This window comes from Colossoma macropomum, unplaced genomic scaffold (assembly GCF_904425465.1).
Source record: "Colossoma macropomum unplaced genomic scaffold, Colossoma_macropomum, whole genome shotgun sequence".
Taxonomy (NCBI): Eukaryota; Metazoa; Chordata; class Actinopteri; order Characiformes; family Serrasalmidae; genus Colossoma; species Colossoma macropomum.
The window spans coordinates 34,213,871-34,232,350 of record NW_023494801.1 but is presented as its reverse complement, the minus strand read 5'-3'; the positions used below and the strand labels follow the sequence as shown (position 1 = coordinate 34,232,350).

Below are 18,480 nucleotides of genomic sequence, written 5' to 3'. Positions count from 1 at the left end.
GTGGATGAGCTCTAATAATCACGGTGGTCCTAATAAAATCTTTTTAAAACTCTCCCCCAGATGGAGCTGGACAGTGTGACGGCTCTCCTCAATGAGGCCGACGGGAAGAACATCAAGCTGAGTAAAGACGTGTCCAGTCTCAACTCTCAGCTCCATGACGCCCAGGTAAAGTCCTGCTGCAGGCTGTGCTCACCTGTCCACCAGCTGCTGAGTAATCGTAGACTTATAAAAAAGAAGGTTCTTCAAGGGTTCTTTAGTAAAGGAATGGTTCTTTTTAGAACCATGAGTTCTGTATAGAACCATTTTATGCCTAAACGGTTCTTTGCATCATAAAAGCGTTCTTCAGATTGATGGAGAATGTGCTGCAGATGCTTCTATATAGAACCTTTTTGAAAAGGGTTCTATATAGCATCAAAAAGGCAAGCTTGACATCGTAACAGTAGAAGAACCCTTTTGGGTGCTCTATAGAACCATCTATACTCCTGCTATATAGCAAGTCCTGCTGCAGGCTGTGCTCACCTGTCCACCAGCCACTGATCAATCGTACACTTATAAAAAAGATGGTTCTTCAAGGGTTCTTTAGTAAAGGAATGGTTCTTTTGGGTGCTATATAGAACCGCCCCTACTGGCCAGAACTTAATATCACTCAGTCAGTCAAGTTTATCTATATAGTACTTTTTATAACAGGCGTATTAAAATTGCAACGTTTGAAAAGAATAAAATGCGAAATGAACAAAATATCAATATCAATATATGACAGTACGTGACTGAAGTGCCCTTGAGCAAGACACCTAACCCCCAACTGCTCCCCGGGTGCTGCGGATAGGGCTGCCCACCGCTCCAGGCAGGTGTGCTCACTGCCCCCTAGTGTGTGTGCTCACTAGTGTGTATGTGGTGTTTCACTGTACGGATGTTAGTGTTATCGTCGATACTTTCTAATCGCACTGTTATTGCTGATATTATTGATGTTACTGATAATAAATTTGATCATTCAACCATTTCTCAGGCTGTTGAAATGACTATGGGCCACTGTCCCCCAAACAGAGACCCCCAAATCCAGACGCTTTTGATAGCCATTCCAAAAACCGTTCAGAGATCCTGTGTCCTGCACAGTGAAAGAGAAGAGCTGAAATACTGTCCAGCTGGTTGAGTTCATCTTTAATCCAATATGTTAAGTCAGGGCTGCCCATACTTTTGTGGCTGGAGATCTACTTTCCCCAGCTGTGGCGTAGCTATGGTAACCAGCAGTAAATTAAAGAGACAGTGACCACATTTCACATCAGTCACGTTGACTTGCCCACCGCCAAAAGCAGTAGGAAAGTGTTGATAGCCTGTTTGAATGAGGTGTGATCTGCCAACCTGCACTAGATGATCCATTGTTCCATTAGCAGAAAGCCGAATACTACATGATGCTACTCATAAAGTGTTGGGGGTTTGATCAGAAGGTCATTCTGTAAAATAGACAACAAGACCAGTAATTTTGTTGACTGAAGCTTACGACGCTTTAGCGTCATATTTTCTGAATATTTACCTGTTTATGTTTTGACCCCGAGTCCTGTTTTGCGTGTCCTCTCAGGAGCTGCTGGCCGAGGAGACGCGTCAGAAGCTCAACGTGTCGGCGCGTCTGCGGCAGGTCGAGGAGGAGCGTAACGGCCTGCTGGAGCAGCTGGAGGAGGAGAGCGAGGCCAAGAGGAACGTGGAGAGACACGCGTCCAGTCTCAACACACAGGTCAGACATATGAGCAGGGGCTAAAACGTATACAGCACATACAGAATACACAATGCCAATATACACTAATTTAAATTTCAGTACACATTGAATTCAAAGGTGAACACTCATACTGTACACAGGGATCAGCCTTAACATCTCACCCTGTTCTTCAGTGGTCAGAACCCCATGGACCCTCACAGAGCAGGTACTACTTGGGTGGTGGATCATTCTCAGCACTGCAGTAACACTGACGTGGTGGTGTTGTGTTAGTGTGTGTTGTGCTGGTCTGAGTGGATCAGACACAGCAGTGTTGCTGGAGTTCTCTGACTTTAGGTGGACTGACAAGGTAGGAGTGTCTAATAGAGTGGACAGTGAGTGGACACAGTGTTTAAAAACTCCAGCAGCACTGCTGTGTCTGATCCACTCAGACCAGCACAACACACACTAACACACCACCACCATGTCAGTGTTACTGCAGTGCTGAGAATGACCCACCACCCAAATAGTACCTGCTCTGTGAGGGTCCATGGGGTCCTGACCACTGAAGAACAGGGTAACAAAGTATGCAGAGAAACAGATGGACTACAGTCTGTAACTGTAGAACTACAGAGTGGAACTATATGGTCAGTGGAGCTGATAAAGTGGACAGTGAGAGTACAAGGAATGTTGTGGCTGATTAGTGTATACAAAACATACATCTGTCTAGTATGTAATATAAGTGTGGTCAGTGTTTACAGCAGTGAGAATCAGGTGGGATACGACTGTAACAGATGTAAAGTTCTAGTTTATAGTTATAAATATTTAGAATATCTGTACAAATCTCTCTCTCTTAACTGTGTCAGCTGACAGATGCTAAGAAAAAACTGGACGAGTTTTCCAGCAGCATGGAGCTGCTCGAGGAAAGCAAAAAGCGGCTGCAGAGGGAGCTGGAGGCGGTTAACTCGGAGTTTGAAGAGAAGGCTGCGGCCTACGACAAACTGGAGAAGAGTAAAAACCGCCTGCAGCAGGAGCTGGAGGACATTCTGATGGACCTGGACAACCAGAGGCAGCTGGTGTCCAACCTGGAGAAGAAGCAGAGGAAATTCGACCAGGTTGGTGGTCATCGTTCACAACATTACAAAAACAAAACGATTGATTGTGTAACAGTGTAATAAGACATTGCCCATCAAAAGTTTGGGGACACCTTACCTTCTTCTCGCTGTTCTGTAATAAAGTCTGTGATAAAGTAGAGAAAATTACCTTTTTTCATATAATCCTTTGTATATCGCTGACGTCGGAAAAAAAAACCTCATAGCTCCATTTTTGTCATTATTTGAAAATTCCTGATGTCCTTTATATTGTGTGTAAATTTCATGATGAATGGACTAAAAGAAACGGCCCAAAATTACTTGGTAAAAAGTCTGGTTCCATTGACTTAAAAGTAAAGGACTTAAAAAAGGACTTTAAAGTAAAGTATGTTTTTTTCTTCGTGTGTAAAGTTACCATTTTGGAGATACAAGGTTTTGTTCTGAGAGTATATATATATATATACCTACACACACAATATAAGAACAAATCGTATTGGGACACGCCTCTTAATCAGGTGTATAAAATCAAGCAGCTAGCCATGCAGCCTGCCTTTACACACATTAGTGAAAGAATGAGTCTAAAGAGCTCACTGGATTCCAGCGTGGTGCTGTAATACGACGCCATCGATGCTACAAGTCAGTTTGTGAAGTTTCTTCCCTCCTAGATGTTCCTCAATCAGCTGTGAGTGTGTTATTGAAAAGTGGAAGCGTTTAGGAATCACAGCAACTCAGCCACGAAGAGTCAGACCACGTAAAGTTACAGAGCGGGTCGCTGTGCTGAGGAGCACAGAGCATAAAAGTCACCAATGAAATCTTAATGCTTCAGCAGACCATGCAGCTGCACACAAGCCTAAGATCAAAATGTACAATGACAAGTGTCAGATGGAGTGGAGTAAAGCGCCGCCACTGGACTCTGGAGCAGTAGAGACGTGTTCTGTGGAGTGACCAATCACACTTCTCTATCTGTCAGTCTGATGGACGAGTCTGGGTTTGGAGAACGTTACCTGCCTGACTGCACTGTGCCAGCTGTAAAGCTTGGTGGAGGAGGGATGATGATATGGGGCTGTTTTTCAGGGGTTGATCTAGAACCCTCAGTTCCAGTGAAGGGAAATCTTAATGCTTCAGCACCAAGACATTTTGGACAGTTGTACACTTCCAACTTTGTGGAACAGTTTGGGGAAGAACCTTTCCTGTTCCGGCATGACTGAGCTCCAGTGCACAAAGCAGCTCCATAAAGGCCTGACTGGGTGAGTTTGGTGTGGAGGAACTTAACTGGCCCTCACAGAGTCCTGACCTCAACACCATCCAACACCTTTGGGGTGAACTAGAACGAAGATTGTGAGCCAGACCCTCTCGTCCATCATCAGTGCCTGACCTCACAAATGCTCTTCTGGATGAATGGACACAAATTCCCACAGACTCTCTCCAACATCTTGTAGAAGCTTCCCAGAAGAGTGGAAGCTGTTAGAGCTGCAAAGGGGGACCAACTCCATATTAATGCCTCTGGATTTAGAATGGGATTCATAAAAGCTCCTGGTACAATGGAAAGAATGTGTAGGTGTCCCAATACTTCTGTCCATATAGTGTATATAAATGAGTCCTGTATGACTGATATATTAAACGAATGCAGTTTAATGAGATTTTGTCTGCTATTCAAATACACTATGTCATTGTTCTTCCCAGTTGCTGGCTGAGGAGAAGGCCATCTCCAGTAAGTTTGCAGAGGAGCGTGACCGGGCAGAGGCCGATGCGAGGGAGAAGGAGAGCAGGGGCCTGGCTCTGGCTCGAGCTCTGGAGGAGATGCAGCTGTCCCGCGAGGAGTTAGAGAGGGTTAATAAAGCCCTACGCACTGAGATGGAGGATCTCATCAGCTCCAAGGACGATGTGGGCAAGAACGTGAGTCAACATGGCTAGTTTGGTATTGTCATGTGAATAAAGCTTTGGTTTAAGTTTTGGTGTCTAGTTAAGACATCTATAAGATTTCAATCTACACTGTAGGAGTTATTACAGAATAACAGATACAAAAAATGTAAGCGGTATTTATGTATAAAGGGACAGAAGTGTATATATTTAAAAACAGAATTTTGTCCATAAGTTGTCATCATTTGTGTTTATTTGAGTTCTTCTGATTATTATAAAACACCTGTGCCAGTGGCATCTCCAGCACCAGCTGTAAGAACATGAATGTGTGTGTTTGTCTTTACTGTGTAATATATGCTGTGTTAGGTGCACGAGCTGGACAAGGCGAAGCGCCTGCTGGAGGCTCACGTTCAGGAGATGAGGACGCAGATGGACGAGCTGGAGGACGAGCTGCAGGCGGCCGAGGACGCTAAACTCCGCCTGGAGGTCAACATGCAGGCGCTCAAGGCCCAGTTTGAGAGGGAGCTGCAGGGCAGGGATGAGCAAGGGGAGGAGAAGAGGAGACAGGTGCTCAAGCAGGTAAACACTGGAGACTCTGATGTCCAGCGTCTGGGCAGAAATAGTAATAAGAGGCTGATATGATCAGATCATAAACATCATTTCCCCACTGCAGTTCCAGTGGGGGGCACGCACGACTGACGAGTACTATCAAGAATATTGATTGGCTGTATATGAATCATTTCTGTATATTGATATTTTATACCAACACTGTTTGCTATCCGGTGTTGACCAGAGGAGGGTGGGTTCCCTTTCTAAGTCTTGGTTCCTCTCAAGGTTTCTTCCTCTTGCTCTTAGGGAGTTTTTCCTTGCCACTGTTGCCAATGGCGACACTCATGGGGGCTCGGACCCGGATTTTTCTGTAAAGCTGCTTTGTGGCGGCGCCTGTTGTAAAAAGCGCTATATAAATAAACTTTGACTTGACTTGAATGGCCACCGTTTTGGTTCACTGAGCTGCTTCCTCTGCCCTGCATTCAGCTGCGTGATATGGAGGCCGAGCTGGAGGATGAGCGGAAGCAGAGGAATTCGCTCGCAGCTGCCAGAAAGAAGCTGGAGGGTGATGTGAAAGATCTGGAAGATCAGATTGACGCTGTCAGCCGGAGCAGAGACGAGGCTGTTAAACAGCTGCGCAAGACTCAGGTGAGTGAGGAGAAGTTTACAGACCAAGAATGATATTGTCATCACATCCATATACAGTATAAAAAGGAGCCAAAACACCGTTTCTCCAGGGGCCGTATTACAGACAATTCCTATCTTTGTGTCCTAACTTAAGATCTGACAGGTCAAGATTAGATTTTTCACTAATTCTTATTACAGAAGCAAATCTGACCTTAATTTAGGAATCTTATCTAATCTTACAGCTCCTTTTCTTATCTCAAGTTAGGAAATCTTAACTTACTCAGTTGAAGTCGACAATCAACTGTCGTGTCTGTTACCTAGCAACCGACCATACGCGCACGGCTGAAGCGTAAACACATAATCAAGCTAGTTAGTCAGACAGCTAACGTTAGCTACCGTTACTGATGTAAAGAAAGTCAAACTAAACTGTGATAAACTGTAAGTTGTGAATGCTGTGAGAGCGCCCCCTGCTGTTTATCAGAGTGTCGCCGCTGCACAGTTTCAGTCTCCATTTCCCAAACGCTTTAGCCGAGCGTTGCTCCTCCTAATAAACAGACACGCATTCAGCTCCGTCTCCTCATTATTCACCACCATCACTGTAATATTTCATCATCAACATTAACACACGAAGGTGATCAGAGGGGCGGTGGAGATCGAGTCTGCAGCGTCTGAGGTTTTTAAGCGCTATTAGAAAAAAAAGTCAAAGCACTGTTTTCAGTGTAGATAAATGTGGTGTCATTATGCTGGTTATAGTGGACTGTGCTGCCCCTCACTGCATAAAACAATAGAAACAGATGGTTAAACAGAAGTTAAGACAGTTCTGGAGTTTATCTTAAAGTTACATTAAATATTTAGGATATTTTGGCAACTTAGGATGTTTCTGTAAAACCGTTTTCTTATCTGGAAATAAGATTACAGACTTAAGAACTGTTGTTCTGTAATGGCTTCTGTCCGAATTTCAGTCTTAATTGAAGTTGCCATGACAACAAAGCAGATATGATCTCAGACTTAAGAATTTTCTGTAATACGGCCCCAGGGCCTCCGTGTGTCATACAAGACTCGGCCTGTGTTTACTGATCACACAGTTCAGATGACCAACTCATAGTCCACACAGTTAAATAAGACAGAAGTCCAGAACAGAAGAAGTAGTGCTGGCTGGATACTGAATACACTGTCCTTAATGTACTCAGTAGCATATTCTGAATACATTTAGAACATATTTAGAACATGTATTAATAAGGCACACAGGAAAAACCCTGCTGATTAATTTATATGTAATTCACTACAAAAGTTCTCAAGTCATCTTGTGATCTCAAGATAACAGTCCAGAAAATTATAGCCACACCTCATGGCCTCTCCTGACGTCCACGTGACAATGAATCGGAGTGAGACGTGTGGTGTGTTGACGTTATAAGGTTCGGGGCTGGTTAAAAAATAGCCCGTTTCAGACAGCAGCACAATCAATCAATCAATCAATCAATCAATCAATTAATCAATCAATCAACCTTTATTTAAACACACAATACTTTGAGGGAGACCCTCATTAACAATGTAGCCTCACAATACAGAGATCAGGGATTGAGAAGTGAAATAGTAAAAAGAAATCAAATGTTTTAATAAAGTAATAAAAATAATAATAGTAAACTTTAATAAAAAGAAGATACCAATAAACCATTAAATCAATAATTAAATCAACAGTAACTTAACAAGTAACAGATAAAATAAATAAAAAACAAATTTAATGAAATAAAAAGAGATATAAGATGTAAGACAATAAACTGACAATAATAAACTAAATGAAAAGAATACTAATAAAATAAATAAAAGGAATAAAAAGAATAATAAAAGTAAAACAATTGCTAAAACGTACCAAATTTGTATGTAATAAAACACAGTAATGAGTGATCAGTGTGGACAGTCCAGAGACAGAGGCTGAATGTCTTATTGGGTTGTAATCTGTGTGAACGTCTAACTCTCCTCCTGACAGGCCCAGATGAAAGACACTCAGAGGGAGCTGGAGGACGCTCGCAATGCCCACAAGGAGGTGCTCTCCAACGCCAGGGAAACTGAGAGGAGGGCCAAAACCATGGAGGCTGATATTATACACCTGCAGGAGGTATAAAGGCTTTAGATGCGAAGCCCCTCATGGTCCTGGCTTATAACTCGCTCAGTAGAGCCACAGTTTAACGAATGTATAGAATCAGAAAAACACTTCAGCCTCTCTTATTGTGGTTCTGATTGGCCAGAAGTTTTCCACACCCAAAACGAGCTGTTAATGAAATCCAGTGTGATCATGTGCTCAGTTTGTTTGATGTGCTACTTTGCGCCATAACCGCTGAAGCGCAGGGTTGAAGAAGAAGCTATGAAACCTCTGCTAACACCTGTATGACTGTTTCTGAAGGAGCTGGCTGCGGCTGAAAGAGCTCGTAAGCAGGCCGAAACGGAGAGAGATGAGCTGGCGGAGGAGCTGGCCAACAGCCCTGGGAAGTGAGTGGCCTTTTAACCTGTTTATTCATTTCTGTCTCTTTTAAGATGCTCTATTTAACCCTTGTGTGGTGTTCAGGTCTGTGGGACCCGTTTTCAGTGTTTACCAAAGAAAAAAATGATGCGATTTATTATTATTTCAGCCTCAGATTCTTGGTCTTTGCTCATTTTCTGTGAAGAACATATAAAATAACCCATTTTCAGGGTCTTCACTCTGTTCACCCCCCACACATTTATATTACACATGTGGTGTTGGGCTGAACCTGCGGGGAGTAAAAGTGTGGAGGGGCTGTGTCCTTCACTCTGTTCTCCTCCTACATGGCCTGCTGTTAGTGTGTGTGTGTGTGAGGGTGGACAACATGGAGGCTGCTGACTGGCTACAGCTGCTACAGTAGGACCCTACACTGGACACTTGTGATATTTCAAACATCTGGTATTTTTACATGAATTGTTATGGCTTTATTGATTTAACAATAATGCAGTGGGCCCACCAGACCACTGAGTTACAAACACATCAGCACCACACAAGAGTTCAGGTCTGAGATTCTGAATTTGCAGCAGTTTCTTCACTTCAGAAATGGATTTAATGGTTTAACTAATGAAGGGCTACATGGAGGAACTGTGTTGATTCAGTTATACATTGGCTTAATTCAAACATGTATATAAATTCAATTCAAATAAATGAGCTTTGTTTTTCAGTTGATTTACTTTTAGCAATAAATGCGATACTGAACTGTGTTTTATTCATATAAACCTCATGTAGTTCGATCAGATAAATTCAGCTCTTTATTTTGTTATGATGAGCCAGTGAGTGTGTTGTGCTGTGATCCTCCAGAGATGAATGGCTACATCCACAAAACCTTTTGCTCTGCTTTGCAGATCAATATCATCTGAGGAGAAGCGGCGCCTGGAGGCCAGGATCGCTCACCTGGAGGAGGAGCTGGAGGAGGAGCAGGGCAACATAGAGTCCCTCAACGAGCGTCTCAGAAGGAGCGTCCAGCAGGTACTGAGCGTTCAGTGACAGCGGCTCCTTTTGTCAGGGAGCAGAACTGCGGTCAGTCTGTCCATCTGATCAGCCTCGTCAAGTATTTCTTTGTTTGTTTGGGCATTTTTCCCAGTTTTCTCCCTGATTTAGTCACGTCCAGTTCCACCCACCGGCTAGCTCTCTTTATAAAAGGTTTATAAAACTTTATGAAACATGAAAATGTTATAGATATTAAGCTGTAGAGGTACTTAAATAGTAAACATTTACACTGATGGGTCTTAATTACAACATAAACATTAACTTCATTCATTCATCCATCAGTTCTTTTTCTTCTTTCTCCCAAAATAAGACACTTTGGCTCATTAGAGTCTCATTTCACAGTGCCTTTAGACTGACCTGCTACACTGACCTGCTGGGACAGTTCGTTCCAGTAGCTGGTTTCTGTCTGACTAAAGGACACTTAAACTAATGGTGCCTAAAACTGACCTCTGCACTGGACACACTATTTAGCACTGACCTTCATACTTAATCTATCAGTGTTTTTTTTGAATAAGAAAAAGATGATTTGTCCTAAAACAAGAAAAGAAAGTTCTAAAAAAATAATAAATAATAAAAATAAATGTCATAGAAAACATTAAATACATCTTTCTGATAATGTAGACACTCTGTTACACTAATTTTATGTCTAAAAACAAATCATGAGTATAAACAGTTTGTGTTCCTTTAAAATCGTCGCTGCTTTTCATGTTTTGTCAGATAGAACCTTATAACTCCAAGCAGAAAGTGAAGATTAGAAGGTTCTATCTGCATTGACCTGCTCCAAAAACGCTCATTTACAAATTTGAGCATTTTGATTTTGTACATTTAGAACACATTTAGAGTGTCTGTCATGTTCATGTATGACACAGACGTGTTCCACGTATCAGTTTTGCTATTTGGAATGTAAAATCTTTTAAGCTCAATATCTTAAAACTGCTCAGGACGCAGACAGAACCTCATAACTCCAAGGGGACGAGTTGTAACTAACTCTGGGACTCCTACAAGCTCAGTCCTGTAGGCCTGGGTATAGTCAGTGGTGCACAGTCTTGGCCCTCAAGTAGCCAGTGGTGGACAGTAACTGAGTAAATGTAATTCGTTTCTGTACTTAAGTAGTTTTTGTGTATCTGTACTTTACTGAAGTTTTTCCATTTTGGGCGACTTTTTTCTTTCACTCCACTACATTTCAAAGTCAGATATCTCACTTTTTACTCCACCACATTATGAGAAATCTGTCGTTCCTTTTGGTTTATGTGTGAATAAAAATGTAACATGTCAAAACGAAAGAAGCGCGAAGTAAGAACACCAATCAGGGCACAGCGGTCACTTTGTTTTGAGCTTGTTTTGACCTGTTGGTCATACCGACCCAGTGCAGCACACGGTTCAACGTCAGTGCAGCAGCGTAAAATATTGGGAGAGTCTATTCAACATAAATGATGAACTAACCTAACTTTGTGTAAACAGACCACAATATAGAAATATGTACTCATATGCAGTTGTGACTGACGTGTCTTTATTCTGAATTTATACAAACACATTTCATTTTATAGTAAATTAGTTTTGGCTACTTTATGTTTATGAACAGAGACCTACAGATGCAGTTTAGTAAAGGAAACTCATTTGTGAATCTGAGTTTAAAGTTTTTATTAAACTTAAACTTAAACTTAAACTGAGTTCAAATAAATCTTAAACTGAAACTTTGCTTGTTTGTAAAAAGTGATTTCAGAGCCACTCAGTTCTACCTGATGGAAACTGTTTGCCTTCAGTGTTTTGTGCTTATGATAATTTTAATAGACATCAGCGTCACTAATTAATGACCTTCTATTAAAAGACTGGTTTACCAAGAGAGACACTGGAGTATTTTCACCTAAAATGAGTTAATGAAGCGAGTCTTGTTATTAAAATGATAACAGGACATCAGAGTCATAATTAATCTTTCAGTACTTTCACTTTTGATACTTAAGTACATTTGAAGGCAAATACTTTAGTACTTTTACTCAAGTGGAGGTCTAAAGGAAGGAACTTCTACTTTTACTGGAGTCATATTTTACCTTGGGTGTCTCTACTTTAACTCAAGTCCATGGTTTGTGTACTTCGTCCACCACTGCAAGTAGTTCAGAAAGAGCTGGTTAATGGGCTGATTAGTTTGATCCAGCGTTCTGGTTCCTGAGAACACAGTACTGGGATTGAGACCCACACGTGTAAATATGTAAACATTTAACAAGAAACAAATCAATCCATCCATTTGTCCTGTTATCCTTTCCTCTGTCCGCAGGTGGATCAGCTGACCGGTGAGCTGCAGGCAGAGCGTGGTGTGGCCCTGCGGAGCGAGAGCGTCCGGCAGCAGCTGGAGAGACAGAACAGGGAGCTGAAGACGAAGCTGCAGGAGGCCGAGGGACAGGCCAAGTCTAAGATGAAGGCCTCTATCGCCGCTCTGGAGGCCAAACTGCATCAGCTGGAGGAGCAGCTGGAGCAGGAGAGCAGGTGAGGGCGGAGTTACAGACTGCACGGCTGAGAAATAATGACAGTGCAGCTTAAATACAGTGCATATCGAGGCACCGAGGGATTTCCATAATGATACCCTCACCAGCCACTATTACAAGCCTCTCCCTCATAGCTGCACCCCGCTGATGTACACGTACAGACTGGGGTCCATCTGTTTGTGTTAGCCATCCTCTAGTCCTTCATTAGTGGTCAGGTTTTGACCAGAGAGCCGCTCTTGGCTGGATATTTGTTAAAAAAAAGTGCCATTTTGTCCTTTCAACAAAAATCAAACCACTTTGGGAGTCTCAACACTTTATGTCCATTTTACCATCTTGGCTGTAAATGTGTCTCAGTATGTGCTGATGAACTAGTATAGACTAAAAATATAATATAAACGAAAACACAGACTGACTTTGCTCTGCTTTAAGCTTTAGATCAGCTATAGCTGCTTTTCTCACATCTCCAGCAGGAAACTTTTCCTCAAAAGTAGATCAGTTTCTTGTAAAATGTCTCTCAACGTTCGATTTTTACGAGGCTGAAGTCGCTTCTCGTTCACCAGCTTCTTGTTGTAATTCTCCCCTTCCACCTTAAATGGTGCCTGAGGCGCCAAAATGTAACTGCTGCACCTTTTAAGGTGGAACGGGACAATTCGAACAAGAAGCTGGCGAATGAGAAGCGACTTCAGCTTCGTGACTTTTTAGTGTTTGTCAGTTTCTCACTGCAGATTAAACGAATCAGGAAACCAGCTGGAGTGATTATAAACACTAATCAGTCCATTAATCTCCAAATTATCGATGTTCATCTTAAATCTCTCTCTTTGCCGTTTCATAGCTACTAGCTAGGTGAGACTGTTGTCTGTGTTGCTATGGTGACCAGCAGTCTGCGCTGAACTTCAGGGTTAAAGGGTGAATCAACAGTTCTACATTAACTCCAGAGTTTAAGACCATTTATTGTTAAACTGTGTTGAACGATCAGCAGAGCTTTATTTTACTGTAAAGGAGGATTATTTTATTTTTACCTACTAATCTGATTCAGCTGTGGAGCCACAACAGGGCAGCAAAAGAGCTGCATGTTGCCGAATGCTGGTCTAGTGGAAAGACCACCCCTGATACCGAGAACACACTTCTGCACATTTTAGGGCACAATGACTTTATTTGCTAAATTCCTCATCTGAACAACGTTATCAGCTCCTTGGTGTCTTTGTTAGGGAGAGACAGGCTGCTGCCAAAAACCTGCGTCAGAAGGACAAGAAGCTGAAGGATCTGACCATCCAGATGGAAGACGAGCGCAAACATGCTGAGCAGTACAAAGATCAGGTAAAGCGCTGCACATGGTGTATTTGAGCTCAGGCACAACAGCCTGGAGGTTTCTTGGCCTTCCCACTTTAATCTCTCGCTGAAATAAGTCTAGTGTGGCTGATGAATCACCAGTGAAGGTTCTTTATCGTCCTGCTAACTGCTAATTAGATCAGCTAAAAATGCTTGTATTCAGCGTTGGACGAAGTTCACAAACCCTGTACTTGAGTTAAAGTAGAGACACCCAAGGTAAAATATTACTCCAGTAAAAGTAGAAGTTCCTCCCTTTAGACCTCCACTTGAGTAAAAGTACTAAAGTATTTGCCTTCAAATGTACTTAAGTATCTAAAGTAAAAGTACTGAAAGATTAATTTTGGCTCTGATGTCCTGTTATCATTTTTATAACAAGACTCGCTTCATTAACTCAGTTTAGGTGAAAATACTCCAGTGTCTCTCTTGGTAAACCACAGCCTGTCACATATGAAAGGCTGTGTTCACATTACCAGGCTGAAGTGGCACAAATCCATTATTTTCTGCCCTAATGTGACTCAGATCTGATGTTTTCAGGGCTGTGTGGACACAAATCTGATCTTTTCAAATCCGACCTGAGTCACTTTGGCTACGTTCACATTACAGGCTTCACTGCTCAAATCCGATCTCTCTGACAGGATGGTTCACACTCGTTTAGGTCAGTGATTCAAATCTGTCATTAATGTGACGAACCGGTGTCCTGAAATGACCCTCATGAGCTCATCCTACTCAGTAACGTCACGTGAATGAATCACGTTCATCATCAGCACAAACTAACGAGCAGAACGAGCTTCGCTGAGGAGATAATTAACTCTGATCAGCTCTCAGCTTCATTATTAGAGCGAGACGAAGGAGAAAAAGGTGAGATGAGCTGCTTTTCCACCGTTTACAGGCTTTAACTTCTGTTCGGCGCTGCTGCCATGGTAACGCTGAATGATGGCGCACGCGCAGTGGAAAAAAAGCACATGAATTCAGATCTGAGCGTCACATTAAGGTCACATGGCCACAAATTGGATACGTATCTGATCTAGGACCACATATGAAAGTGACTCAGGTCGGATTTGAAAAGATCAGATTTGTGTCCACACAGCCCTGAAAACATCAGATCTGAGTCACATCAGGGCAAAAAATCAGATTTGTGCCACTTCAGCCTGATAATGTGAACACAGCCTTATTCACTCACCTGATTCTGCTATAAAGGCTGTAATACCAGTCCTGTGGTTTCTAATACCGAATTAAATAGCAAAAAACAATCTTATCAAGTGATCGAATCTTAAACCTAGTCAATATAGCTAATATTTCTCATTATGAGGCTGTTGTAATAATATTATGATTATTTAACTTATTTCTAGACATTTTACTTCATTTTTAAGTCATTTTATCTTCTTATTCCATTGGCAGATCATTTTACGTGTTTTAAGTGTTATTTCTTGAAATAATTCAAATTGAACTGATCTGGACTAACTAGATAAAATTACTTAAAACAAGTAAAAATGTACAGAAACAGGTGAAATAATCCTATAACATTCTTAAGGCCGTCTCATAGTGATAAATATTAGATGTATTAATCACATTTAGGATGTTTTCACTCGCTAAGAGATCATTTGTGCAGTGAAGCTTTGGACTTTCCACTGTCAGAGCTGACATTGTTCCCGCTGCAGGCGGAGAAGGCGAACGTCCGCGTGAAGCAGCTGAAGCGTCAGGTGGAGGAGAGCGAGGAGGAGTCTCAGAGAGCCGCGGCCGCCCGCAGGAAGCTGCAGAGGGAGCTGGACGAGGCCTCGGAGGCCAACGACGCCCTGAGCCGAGAGGTGTCCTCTCTCAAGAGCAAACTCAGGTTGTTCTGCAGTGAGCCCTTTCTGTGATGTATGTAAAGCATGCATTCACTCTACTAACCCCATCAACCCCACCCTGCTCTGCACTCTGACGATCATAACCGCATGTTCTTTCCCCTCACCTCCTGTAATCAATACAAATGTACAGCTTCGTTCTGAATGTTAAAGGCCCCCTTTGCCCCCAGAATTAGTTTATCAGTCAAGGCGTTTAGAGTCCGATTTACTGCTTCTGTAGTTTTATACTGGAGCTATGAGGCTAATGTTGCTAACAAGCAGTGGGAGCATTGTGTAAACTACGTGACCGGCTCACTACACCTGCATCAAATGGCAATAAATATCTCTAATAGAATTAATTATGTGATTTCTGTTTGACGTATTGTTATATATAAAATGTAGAGCTGGGCGATTAATTAAGATTTTGGCTTCCGACGATAAAGAAAACAAGATTTTGCACCACATTTCGTTTCACAGTGATGCTCTTGTGGTGTTTCGTGTTATAAATCCAGCGCACCCCCTTTCCTTTGCAACGGTTCGCTTTGCCCCCCTCCCTAAAATAGGGTGACCAGATGTCCCCGTTTTCTGGAGACAGACCCCATTATTGTTGACCTGTCCCTGGAAAAGTCCCTGTTTTTAACTGTGAATTAAAAACACACCGGAAATCCTAAGATTTTCAGCAGCAGCAGAGCAGATGGGCAGAACAAGATATCGTGGCCAGCAGAGGGAGCTGCTGCTGCTATCTACTGATCTACTGAAGGCTGTGTTTGCCATAGATATACATACCTAGTCGCCGCGTTGTCTGTTGTTCTCTGTGTGAGGCGATATGTCTGCACGTCCGCCATGTTGGAGAGGTCAAGATCCGCTTGTGAACAGATTCACTCCTACTGAGAGACGAAGAGTCTCAGGATTAAATCAGCCACAACTCAACCGATTTTCACCTAATCTGTTTAGTTATAATCCTCAGACATAGATTAATCCAGGCTGCACGGATCTGCTCTCGGCAGCTTTTATTACTTTAATAACTGATCGTGATAATTAGCCGTCCGGACCAGCAGGAAAGAATTCAGTCTGCATCTGACGCTAAAAACCGAGTTTAGCGTTAGAAACACAATCAGACACATCAGCAAATCCATCAATGTGTGAATCACTTCTGATCTTAATACACAGAAAAAAAACATAAACCCCAAAACACAGGAAGAAGGACGAAGCTGAAGTCGGCTTCCTATTCGCCAGCTTCCTGTTTGAATTTTCCTGTTCCACCTTAAATGGTGCAGCAGTCACTTTCTGGTGCCTGAAGCTGCACCATTTAAGGTGTAATGGGAAATTCGAACAAAAAGCTGGCTGATGCACCATTTAAGGTGTGGAAAATTTGAACAAGAAGTTGGCAAATAAGAAGCTGACTTCAGGTTCGTGTAAGAAGGTGCTAAATTCTATTATGAACATCTACACTGATTAAGGAATGCTGTAGCTCACCGCTACAAAGTATAACCATCAGTGTAAATAAATAACTACTACATAAAGTTAAGATCCCCTGAATAGACTATTAAACAAGCTTAATATAAAACCAGAGGTTCTCTGTGCTTCGCCAACCACACGGCCATATCTACATAAACATCACACAGACATGAGTGTGGATCACTGAGTTCCCTCCGTTTTATAATCCTATCCCTCTTTCTGAGAGCAATATTGTTGAAATAGTGTAATTTTAGACAGTAACTTGCTTAAACTGCCGCTCTGTAATGGTACTGAATGCAGTCCAGCAGTGATGTTGACCTCCCCAAAATGGCGGTGCCGTTGACGTGCCTGGCTGGACCCACCGTGGCATCTAGGTATGTATATCTATGGTGTTTGCCTTCACCCTCCTAGCGCTGATGGTATCGACTACAGCATCATAAAGTGTCAGACACCACATAAGCAAGACTGTTGACGTTTAAGAGGTTTAAGGCCAATACGTGATGGCTAGGCAGGCTGTTAGCACCATGCTAATTGGTGCGGTACATGTTTCAGTTGTTTATTAGCTACATCGGCCTCGTAGCTCTAGTGCTGAAACTAAAGCAGCAAACTTCAGACACCAAACGTCTCGGCTGACCAGCTACATTTGGGTTAAGATGGAGATTTAACTCCTTTAACACTGTGAATTCCAGTTAATGTGTATCAGTCAGTGCCTTTAGTCCTCTGTCCACTGTGCTCTGCACTCCACAGGCGTGGAAACGACTCCTCCTTCAGCCCCTCCCCCCGACGGGCTGTGGGCGGGGCACGCAGGAGCCTGACGGTGAATTCTGTGATTCCGGAAGAGGGCGGAGCTCCAGCCTCAGCACCTGAACCCAAGGAGCCTCAGGCAGAACCAATCAACGGCACACAGGACGACCAGCAGTGACCACAAACCCCTCGCAAACAGGGATTGGAAACATGACAGGAAACAAATACAACTTTTATAGCAATAAAAATAAAATTAAAACTAGTTTCAAATGCAGATAAATAGACTAAAGCAGTCGATACTGGTCAGAATGTCCAGCGTAACTGAAATTTGGCACATTTTTAACTCTTCCTTACCATTTTAAACACTTTTAAAAGAGGATTAACTTAACCAGTCAAACCTGTTATTATATTCTTCCAAATTAGCTTTCAGAATAAATGATCAGTTTTATTTATTTATATTTAGTTTGAAAACACCAACATGAGACGCGTTTTTAATCCTATGAACCATTTTTCTCATCCTTTATTCACTGAAAATGAACTGGAACTATATAATAAATGTTATTAACTGGTTAACTGCATTCATAAGATTCAGTTTTGCTCCTGTTGATCACATTTTTGAAAATACTGCTCATTTTCTGTCATTGTTTTTGTTCCCTGTGCTGTTTCTAATCCCTGCTCACAGAAAGCTTCGGCTCTGCTTGGCATTCGCAGTTTAATTGCTGAAAGCACTGCTGAGTCTTTAGTCTAGATAAAATAATCACAAACTAATTCCTCTCTTTAAAAAAAGACACTAAATCTCCTCCTGAGCTCAACATGCTTCTCTCGTCTCGTGTGGTGGCGTGGTTTTCCTCTATGGTACGTTGTTTTACTCTGAGCAGGCACTGTGGGTAAACGCTGTGATTGGCCGATGCTGAATCCGCAGTAAAACAGCTGCAGGCTTTTGCAAACGAATGTGATGCTTTAGTGAGAAATAATTCAGGTGTTAATTTATTGACTAATTGTTATTAGAATACAAATGTTACAGAATCTACATCAGCACTTTTCACCAACCTGCCGAATAAATGGTCTCAAACCTTCACAAGAAAAAGTCTGTCGGATTTTATTCTCTTCTTTTTTCACGTCATAATAGTGTTTCCACGGAAAAGGAACACATGTTGGTTATATTTACTAGAATCTTTATGTGTTTGATTATAGAGTATCTGCTGTTCTACACCGGTCAGGCGTAACATTATGACCACCTCCTTGTTTCTACACTCATTGTCCATTTTATCAGCTCCACTTACTATATAGGGTCACTTTGTAGTTCTACAGTTACAGACTGTAG

The 18,480-nt window shown here is 42.2% G+C and overlaps 1 protein-coding gene across 3 annotated transcripts in view; it reads left to right on the top strand.

Annotated features, from left to right (window-relative positions):
• The window catches only part of myh11b (myosin, heavy chain 11b, smooth muscle), a 61,025-nt gene extending 42,821 nt beyond the window's left edge, over positions 1-18,204 (top strand). For 2 of the 3 annotated variants that reach the window (XM_036589856.1, XM_036589855.1), the window contains exons 30-42: positions 61-165; positions 1,577-1,729; positions 2,554-2,802; positions 4,462-4,674; positions 5,005-5,217; positions 5,674-5,835; positions 7,802-7,930; positions 8,216-8,301; positions 9,178-9,301; positions 11,595-11,803; positions 13,011-13,119; positions 14,790-14,962; positions 17,160-18,204. In XM_036589856.1, coding sequence (XP_036445749.1) covers positions 61-165; positions 1,577-1,729; positions 2,554-2,802; positions 4,462-4,674; positions 5,005-5,217; positions 5,674-5,835; positions 7,802-7,930; positions 8,216-8,301; positions 9,178-9,301; positions 11,595-11,803; positions 13,011-13,119; positions 14,790-14,962; positions 17,160-17,334 — 2,100 coding nt within the window. In that variant the 3' untranslated portion in view covers positions 17,335-18,204. Of the gene's footprint in view, positions 1-60; positions 166-1,576; positions 1,730-2,553; positions 2,803-4,461; positions 4,675-5,004; positions 5,218-5,673; positions 5,836-7,801; positions 7,931-8,215; positions 8,302-9,177; positions 9,302-11,594; positions 11,804-13,010; positions 13,120-14,789; positions 14,992-17,159 lie in introns of all 3 variants that reach the window. The other variant, XM_036589857.1, reaches the window with a different exon arrangement.
• Positions 18,205-18,480: the final 276 nt, after the last annotated feature.